The sequence below is a fragment of the Neofelis nebulosa genome, chromosome 9 (assembly GCF_028018385.1).
Source record: "Neofelis nebulosa isolate mNeoNeb1 chromosome 9, mNeoNeb1.pri, whole genome shotgun sequence".
NCBI lineage: Eukaryota > Metazoa > Chordata > Mammalia > Carnivora > Felidae > Neofelis > Neofelis nebulosa.
In genome coordinates, this window is record NC_080790.1 from 141,525,401 (window position 1) to 141,535,173 (window position 9,773).

The window sequence follows — 9,773 nt, forward strand, 5'->3', positions numbered from 1 at the left end:
AGGACTGTCCAGCTGTGGAAACACTGGAGGGGAGGGTGTCTCCCTGCTGTTGTCACCAGAGAAGCACCCTCCCTGGTCTGCAGATGTAACTGTGGTTTGGTGACTTTGCAAACACTCTTCCTGCAGAGAAACTATGGAATACTCCCAGCGCTGGACAGACCATTTTGCCTCCACCTGTGAGCTGAGCTGCAGACCTCAGCCAGGTGAACTTCAGCACCTGCAAAGAACACGAAGCACTGACTTTGGGCCGACTTCTCCTGCTTCAGGGAGCCCTGGCCCTGTGGGGTTGCTCCTGGAGAGGATGGGGCTGTGCTGGCTGCAGTGGGTCGGGGGGGGGGGGGGCTCTGGACACTGGGGCTGCCTCAGCTGGGGCACTGTCCTGCCAAGGCTGCAGGATCTGTGAATTTGTGCTGGTGTAACATGTATCTCCATGTATTTATGCATGCAACAAGCATGATTTCCCCTACATGTAACCAACCTTGATCATGCCTCTAGGCCCATGGAGGGCCATAATAAACCCTTGCCTCCTGAGCAGGTGTTTTGGGCCCCTGTGGGGTGGGGCTGTTGGGGCTGTGAGTCCTTCCACTCCCTCTGTGCTCCTCACCTGGCCAGGCTCTGGCTTTGAGAAGGGATGTGACCAGTTAGTTCACGATGCCCTGGAGGTCTGTTGCCTTTCCCCCAGCACAAACCGTTTCTCCCTGAATGACTACTGTGCGTCCAGCCTGCCCCGGCTGCTAGAGGTTCCCTGCGGGTCCAGTGTGGGGGTGTGCTCTTCCCACCTGGGTCACAGGTTCAGCAGGCCCCCTGCCTGCCCCAGCCCTTCCCCCTCCCTTGAGCAGGTCTAAAGGGGGGGTCTTGATGGAAGATGAAAAGAACAGCCTCCCCTGGTGGCCCTGAGATGTGGATTCGCCCCCCTGGCCCCTGTGGGGAACCCTGTTCTGCCCAGGTTGACTCTACTGGCCGAGGACCCTCTCAGAAAGAGGCCCTCAGAGGGGGTAGCAAGGGCGAGCTCAGGCCGAGGTGTTTGGGCACAGGCAGATGCGCCAATGTGTGGTTTGGTACAAGTTTTAATGACGGGCACTTTGCTTTTCAAACCAAAAGTAAGCGTCAAGGAGAAGTTTGGGAGTGACCGGCCGTAGGGCGGAGGTGCGTGAAGAATGCTCAGGACAGTTGTGGTTCTGCTGATGGAGGAGCTCAAGGTGGGTCCGTGCAGGGCCGACCCCGCAGTGAGCACCCGCGCGGAGATGGGCCGTGAGGGGTCACACGAGGCGCGCCACGCAGGCGTGAGGGGCCTGTGAGGTAGCCCGCAGGACCGTGGGCGTAGGGTCCCAACCCAAGCTCTCCAGGACTGTGTCCGCCCCTGCCCAACGGCGTCCGCTGCCCACCTCCATCCGCACCACGTCCCCACCTCCCTCCCCTCCCGCGTCGGCCGTGGCCCTGCCCCCCCACGTGCCCCCCTCGCCTCCGCCCCTACCAGCCCCCGGGGTTGGTCAAGTCTCCTGGTTCCTCCGAGCCTCAGTTTCCTCACCTCTGCAAAAGGGACGGCTGAACCTTCCTTGCGGGTTCGTGGGGGAAGGCCCAGGTTGTGGACCAGGCCGGGGCTGCGGGCAGGGGTCAGCGGCCGGGTTGCACCTGCTAGGGAGGCGGAGGGCTCACCTGCCCTCTGGACTTTGCGCTGCGGAGACGGCCCGCCCTAGCTGGGAGATTTGGAGAGCCGAGGGGAGCCCCGGGTCCTCCCCTGGACGACGAGCTCAGAGGTTGGGGACACTCCTTTCTCTCCCCCCACTCCACCTCAGGAAGTCACAGTGGAGGGTGTGGAGACAACCAGCGGGGGAGGCGGGCGGTTGGCATTTTCCTGGGGACCCAGCAACTCGCTTGGGTGGAACCTTGGTGAGGATTCACCTGTCCCCTCATCTAGGCTGGCCCATGGCCACCCCCTCCCTCGCCCCCGTCCTTGGGGTCTCCGGGGGCCTGGCGTGAGGACCCTCCCTCCCTTCGGACGTGGGGATGGGGCGGGGAACTGCGGGCTGCCTGGCTGATTCTGATTGGCCTTGGTCCCTGCCACGCTGCCGTCAGTCCTCCCAGTGTTGCTGGGGCCCGGGGGCGAAGAGGGCAGGGTCAAGTGTTGAGGAGTCTCTGAGCAGCGCCACGCCCCTCCCCGCCCCTCTGTTCCCACCGCTCGTCAGGAACGCACCCTCCAGCCTTTGTGACGGCTGTGCCCTGTTCACTCACTCATTTGCACCTCACACCCGCTCTCACCTCCGCGGTCTTAGAAGACGTGTCAAGAGCCTCAGCTCCTCTCCTCAAGAAGCTTGCACGGCAGGGCCAGTGCGGAGGCACTAATTGGGGCTGCTGCTGGCGGAGGTGTCCGCCCTGCAGTGACCAAACAGGTCCCAGAATCTTCCAGTGAGAGATGTGGGTGTTAGTGGTGGCTTAAAAAATGTCCACAGCCCCGAGTGTGGGCTGGGCTTAGTGGCTGACTTCTAACGATTAGAATGTGGCAAATGGCTTCCAAGATAGTCTTTTAAAATTTATTTTTATTTTTATTTATTTTTTAATTCTTAAAATGTTTTTTCTTTTAAAAATTTTTTTTAACGTTTTATTTATTTTTGGAACAGAGAGACAGAGCATGAACGGGGCAGGGGCAGAGAGAGAGAGGCACAGAATCGGAAGCAGGCTCCAGGCTCTGAGCCATCAGCCCAGAGCCTGACGCGGGGCTCGAACTCACAGACCGCGAGATCGTGACCTGAGCTGAAGTCGGACGCTTTAACCGACTGAGCCACCCAGGCGCCCCAATTTTTAAAATGTTTTTATTTTTGAGAGAGTGAGCGAGCGAGTGAGTGAGAGAGTAGGGGAAAGGGGCAGAGGGAGAGAGAATCTTAGCCAGGCTCTGCGCTCAGCAGGGAGCCTAATGTGTGGCTTGGTCCCATGATCCTGGGATCATGACCGGAGCCAAAACCAAGGATCAGACACTCAACTGACTGAGCCACCCAGGTGCCCCCCAAGACACAAGACAGTCTTGGATGGTGTTGAGGCCTCTTCCTGGCTCCCACTCTCCACTGGTTCACCCTGGGGGACCAGCAGCCACACGGGGGCAATGTCCAAGCAGCCCCGGGGAGAGTCCATGTGGGGAGGACCTGAGGCCTCGTGCGCCGGGCCATGCGAGGGGCTCCTTGGAAGCAGCGTCCCCAATGTGAGTCCAGCCTTCAGGTGACCAGAGCCTCCCCCAACAGCCTGACTACAACCTCATGAGAGACTCTGAGCCAGAACTACTCCAAAACGCCTCTCAAATTCTTGAGCGACAGGAGCTATGAAATAATAAAATGTTGTCTTAAGCTGTTAGGATCAGGGGAAATTCATCATACGGCAGTAGATTCTGGTGTCGTCGGGGACGAGGCAGCACAGAGGTGGCTGTAAGTTGTTTCAGGCTGACAGAGAGGAGGGGAAGAGGATGTGGGTCTGAGCTTTAAGGACCACGTGACTGGAGAAGCTGGAGTATGTGAAGGGCGGCAGTCACGCCCCCTGGGGGGCACCTCATGGATGGTGAATGGTGGGCGTTGCATGCCAGCTGGACAGACAGCTCAGAGCTCTGTGCCATGAGGACTGAAGCCAGCCTGGGAGCCGCGGGGCTAAGGGCGGGGGAGCCTGGCTGAGGCTTCAGGTCTCTGAATAGCCAGCAGCTAAGTGTCCCCACCCTGACCCCAGAGGTTCAGCACAGGGCTCCTGCTGGCTGAATCTAGGCCCCAGGCCACAACCCAGGGAGGAGGGGTCCGGATGTCAGCCCATCCAAGTACCAGATGCCCCCTCTAGACCGTGGGGGTCCAAAGGTCCTGGAAGAAGGGTCCTGGTGGCCACAGACTATGACATGGAGGGCACGAAAGGGGCATGGGCCACACAGCATGCAGGGTCAAGAGAGGACACCAAGTGGGCATAGGCCTCCTGGTGAAATGCCGCCCAAGTTTCAAGCTATGAGAATGCATTCCGTGGCCTTATTTGATAATTGAGTCTGTGGCCTTGGCAGTAACACCTGGCTTTCCTGCCCCAGGTGCTTGCACTTTTGCCATCTCAGCACAGTCTTGGGAGGAGCCAGCCCAAGGGTGCCGAGTGTGGAGTGCAGTGGTGGCCCCGGGATGCAATCACAGTGTGGGTTTCTTTCCCTCCAGATTATGATTGTCAGGGAAGACGGGGAAGGAGCCTCCGGGGACGTCGTCTGTCTGCCTCTCTGCAGGTGAGTAGAGTCAGGATGCCTGTTGTGCCCGGGGTCGGACAGGCAGGGTGGGGCCAGAACCTGACTCCCTGCAGCTGCCTGCCCAGGGGCTGTCCAGGTGGCAGAGATGTCGCGGTCGTCTCTGCAGGTCCGGTGGGCGGCCTTCACGGGTCTTCCTCTCTCTGTGTGGAGAAGGTGGCGATGGGACGTGAGCAGGTGAGCCTTTCCTCCAAAGGGAACAGCGCTTTTCCTAGCAGACACACGGAGGCTCTGCAGAGGGCGCTGAGGCCCCTGAGCACCGGAAGGTGCTGCGGAAGCTGTTTTGGAAGTTCTCATCCAGGAAGGCGTAGAGGAAAGGGTTGAGACAGGAGCTGGCATAGCTGAGGCTGGTGACGACGTAGGAGATGCCGCTGACCAGTGACGCCTGGGGCACGTCTGTGGTCAGGGCCACGACGGAGGCCAGGTGGAAGGGCGTCCAGCAGAGCAGGCCCACGGCCAGCACAGCCAGGACCAGGGTGGTCACCTTCCGCTTGGCTTTGCCCAGAGCTTTGGTTCTGGAGTGGAGCCGCAGGGCCCGCAGCCGACGCAACAGGTCCACGTAGAGCACGCAGAGGGTACACACGGGCACCACAAAGCCCAGGACTAGCATGTAGATGCGGCTGGCCTTGAGCCAGGCCCTCTCAGGCCGCGGGAAGATCAGCCCGCAACTCGAGACCTGCAGCTGATTGCTGTAGACGCCAGCAAAGGAGAAGAAGGGCGGGACCATGATGGTGACACCGATCCAGACACAAAGGCTGGTGATCTTCGCTCTGCGGAGGGTGCGCTGGGGCACCCGGCGGCACTGTGTGGTGGCCAGCACCACCAGGTAGCGATCCACACTCATGGTGGCCGGGAAGTAGGTGCTGGAGAAGATGTTGTAGTGGTCGGTGGCCAGCACCAGTTTGCAGAGCGGCTCCCCGAAGGGCCAGTGCTGCAGGAGGTGCTCCGTGATGCTGACAGGCAGCACCAGCGTGAAGAGGCCATCGGCGATGGCCAGGTTCAAGATGAACACGTTGCTCACTGTTTTCATCTTGGGCACCCTCCGAATCACGTAGATGACACTGTGTTCCCTGCCGGCCCCATGGCACAGATCACAGAGTACACCGTTGGCAGGAGCACGTAGAAGGGGGCAGCGGCTCGGGGAGGGTGACATTGTGCCCGGTGCCGTTGTCCCAGGAGAAGCTGGCGCCCACCGCAGCCTGGAAGGGGAAGCCTCTGCTTTCAAGGGGATCCAGCCCAGCAGCCTGCATCCTGAGGTGGGACTGATAAGGATTCGCTCCCAGGGGCCGGTGGGAGGTGCTGTGGAGTTGGGAGTCTGGGCGGGGGCCTCCTGGGGCTGGGTTCTGAGAAAGAGAAGAGAAACTCTGGGATCTGGCTGTTCGCTTGGAACAGCAGCTGCCTCAGGTTCTCTGGCAGAGGCTGTGGCCACTTTGCCAGGGTTAAGGACACACAGGGGCCTCCCTCCATCCTCCCCTCCCTGTCCTGTCTGCCCCCCATGCACACTCTACATGGGATCAAGGCAGTGCCTTTGCAAACACACCTCCCAGAGTCACCCTGCCCCCTTCAAATCCCAGGGTCCTGAAGCCAGAGCCCTCCCAGTCACAGCGCACACCCTTTCTGCCTGGCTACCTGCCCTTTTCCCCGCTGACCTGTCCGATGACATGGAGCCAGAGGTTGGTGGCCTCCGTGGGCGTGCGGAGGAGGCCAGTTCAGGCTGTGGCAAGGGTGGAGGAGGGAGGTGTGGCCCCCATGGACGGGTGCTCATCAGGGTCCCAGTCAGCTCTTGATCTCCTGGGGGGCTTTCGGGACCTGCCTGCCCAACAGCCTCAGCGGGAGCTGGCTTCCCGGCAAGGCCTCCAGCCTGGTGGCAGCGCCAATGAGCTGAGAAGGAGGGAGGCGGATCCCGCTGGTTGACGTGGAGCTCTGGCGGGGGAAGTGGGGGCAGGAACCGAGGTAGCACTTACAGTCGTCCCCGGGGTTGCTGCCGCGCTCACTCGCCTGGTTGGAGTCTCCAGTGGGCGGCCCTGGTGTGCGTGTATGCGTGCGTGCGTGTGCATCTGTGCACATGTGTGCCTGTGTGTGGGGGCCTTGGGCAGGCCCAGGTTTGTTGGCCATGGCTGTGCGCGCCACTGAGCTCGTCCGTGCCTTTGTCTGTGGGTCCCTGTAGACCTGGGCACCCTTATCTGCATATGTGGGTGCCTTGGCAGGTCTTGTGCCTGACCCTGTGTGTGTGCCCGTGTGTATCGTGCATCTGTGTCTGTCCGTGTGCGGTTTCTGTAGTAAAGCTCTGTACTTGGGTCTGCGGGGCGGTCTACATAGGTTCCAGCCAGATTTAGGAATCTGGGGGGGGGTCTGTATGTCTTTGTATGGAAGCAGGATCTATTGCCTGCAGACAACCCAATTCTCTCTCTCTCTCTCTCTCTTTTGCCGAAAGAAGGACATGTACGTGTGCCAAAACCACACATGCGGTGGAAGTGTGCGGAGAGATTTGTTCTTGTCTGGCTCCTGGTCCCTCCCTGAGTGCCCACTGTCACTAGCCACTCTCAAAGACTTGCTCAGTCCCGATACCTTACAGCTGGGCTGTTTCAGCAATGCTGCAGCTACTGACGGTCCCCGGCACCGTCTCTGGGCAGGTCCTCAGCAGGGACTTCGGCGTCAAGGGCCCGTGTGTTTCCAGTCTAGGGGGACAAGGCTGCCTACCTCCTGCTGGGTGTCTCCCCACCTTCCTCCCTGTGCTTCCTTCACCAGAGCCGCAGTTCCTGTGTCCCCGCGGCCTGGGTCAGGACAGGAGCCGGGGCAGTTGCCCAAGTACCCTGAAGTCACCCGGCCCGAGGCCGGGGGCTGGGTGCACCAGCCTCTCCTCCCACGGGCCCAGAGGTGGGCATAGCCGGGTGGGGGTGCTGGGAGCCTCAGCCGGGGGCTCCGGCCACCCCTCTAGGGCTGAGCCTCCACCCCACGGGGCCCCCAGCGGGGTCTGCTCCATACCCTGGCAGCCCCAAGGACCCTCACCTCCATGCAGGAGCACGCAGGCATTTGTTTCTGGTGTGTGTAGGGCACTGTCGCTAGAACTTGCTTTGGAACAATTCACTGTCCCGCGTGAATACCCTCAGACTTCGTCGATTTGAACAAGGACATTCTCTCTGAGAAGCAGAGTGAAAGAGGCCGGAGAGAATGCTGTCCGCCTTGCTTCTGTGAACCAGGCTGGGCCCGGGCACACTGGGAGGGAGGGAGTGGCTCTCTGGCCCGGGCAGGATGGTCTCTGGGCCGACGGTGAGCTCCAGGCTGAGAACCAGCAAAGCTGGGGGATGTGTGGTCAGGGACTGTGAGGAGAAGCCCTGGGGGTGGCTCCCTCTGAGGATGTGGGGCTGGGGCTGGACTTGGGGATGTTTCGGGTGGGCTGAGGTGCTGGTTCCTGGACGCCAGAAGACAGGAAGAGGAGAGGGTCAGGCTCGTGTCTGGCCACAGTGTCTGGCCATACTGGCCATGTCAGCAGGTGTGCGGGCTGTGCTGAGTGGCTGACCGCTCTGGGCCTGGCTGTGGGCCTTCCCTGGGAGGGATGCCGGGGTCCCCGTCCCTTGCTCATCTTAGGAGGGGTCTGTGGCTCTGTCTGCCCTCTGGCCAACACGTAGCAGACTGGTGTCCTGTCTCGCCCTGAGCACGGGCCCTGGAGTGGGGTTCTTCACGGCAAGCCCTGCCCAGGTGGGACCCTTGTATCCCTCCTGCTTTGTCCCGGCTCAGCAAAGGACCAAGTGCCGTCCCAAACTCTCTCCGGAGCTGGTGATTCCAGGCAGGCCTTTTCCTGAGTGCTCGGGAGGGGCCACAGCCCAGTATCAGAAGTACAAGAACCCTCTCGTGGGCTTTCCCACTGTGCCTTTGGCTTCCTCTGAGGCAAACCGGACTCTGGGTTTCACCCCACCGGTGTCTGGCTGGGTCTGGGACTCTGAGCCCCTCTGAGACCTGGTCTCTGCCCTCCTAAGTCTGTCCTGGGTGCTGGCCTGGCTCCCTGCTGTCACCTCTGAAGTGGGATGGGGGGGGGTAGAAGATGGGAGGGTGGAGGGCCCAGAGGCAGCAGGGGCTGGGGGAGAATGGGGACACCAGGTGCGGGTGCTTAGCTAGCCCCTGGCACATTCAGGTGGGGGTCTCGGGACCCCAGGGAGCCAATGCCAGGCCTGCAGGCTCAGTGACTCTCCTAGATGCCCCTTCCTCCCACAGAAGCACCTCAGCTGAGGCCCCTGGCAACACCGTGGCCCCAGCCCTTGCCCCCTGGTCCTTTGTCCTGCCCTGTGGGTTGGGCACTGTGTGAACGTCACTCCGGGGAGATCGGTTCCATTTTCAGAAATGAGCGAGGTGAGATGCTGTCAGCCTGTGGAGAGATGCGGGCAGGGAGCCGTGGGGGAGGGAGCGTGATCTTGTGTGATGGTGAATTTGTGTTTGTGTGCTGCTGTGTGCACCGGTCTGCACGCTTGGGGGGAAGCAGGTCCAGAGAGCCCAGTGGGCCCTTGTCCCCCTCAGAGCAGGGCGGCGGGGGAGCACGGACAGTGTGGCTAGTGGGTAATGAGCGTTAGACCCTGAGACAATGTAGGCCGCGAGCGAGCTTAGCCATGTCAGCTTTACTCTGTCATGATACGTGGGTCCGTGGCAGCCACCTTCCACCTATCCCTGACTGAAACGGGTGACTTGGGTCTTTACACACACACACGCGTGCACACACACTTGTACAGGCATATGCAGACACGTACAGAGACACGTGGAGACATATAGACACACACTTATGCACACACACGCATGTGCACACGTGTGCACCGAGCACCCGTGTGCCCGCCTGTGTTTCGGCAATGTCAGCTCCACCCAGGCAGGCCTGGTGGGGACGACAGGCACTCTGCCCTGCAGGTTGGGGTCCAGGCCTGCCTGCTCTCCTGCTCTCTCCTTCACCGGCTCACCAGGTGAGGAGGTGCCTGGGCCCCAGCTGCCTCTAAGAAGGTAATTGAGAAGCTGAGTTCCCTGGAAAAAGACACGGCCTGTCTTCCTAGGATGGGAACCAGGTCCTCACACTTCTCCGGGAGGCAGAGAGAGCCCTCTACGTGTAACCCTGAGGGGACGGGACTCTCCTTCCCTCCCTGCCACTGGGCGCCCAGCTGTCTCCCCGTCCTTTAACACCCAGTGAGCGCTGAGCTGTCCCCAGGGGGAGGTCATGGCCTGGGGGTTCTTGTGCCAGGTGCTGAGGGAGGCCTCTGGCTCAGGGCAGGTGGGAGAAACCCGGGGCAGCCAGACTGGGGTCCCACAGGGGCTCCGGCTTAGTCAACTTTCAAACACCCCAACTCTAGGCCCAGGGTCATTAGTTTGCTCCACGAGCATTTGACCAGGAATACAGCAGTGAGCAAAGAGGAAAGTCTTCCCGCTCTCACAGGGCTGATGCCGAAGCAGGGAAGCATCGAGCGCGGCGTGAGGTGTGGTCCAAGACGAGGTGTGCTACGGGGGAGCAAAGCAGAGGGGCCTGCCGGCGATGCTGGCGCCCCGTCCATCTTTG

The 9,773-nt window shown here is 61.0% G+C and overlaps 1 protein-coding gene across 1 annotated transcript; it reads right to left on the minus strand.

Annotated features, from left to right (window-relative positions):
• Positions 1 to 4,410: 4,410 nt before the first annotated feature.
• On the minus strand, positions 4,411 to 5,564 carry NPBWR2 (neuropeptides B and W receptor 2). Its single transcript, XM_058686373.1, is given in 3 exon segments — positions 4,411 to 5,311; positions 5,314 to 5,373; positions 5,376 to 5,564. Coding segments are annotated over 3 exon segments (1,035 nt in total). The 5' UTR covers positions 5,497 to 5,564; the 3' UTR covers positions 4,411 to 4,457.
• Positions 5,565 to 9,773: the final 4,209 nt, after the last annotated feature.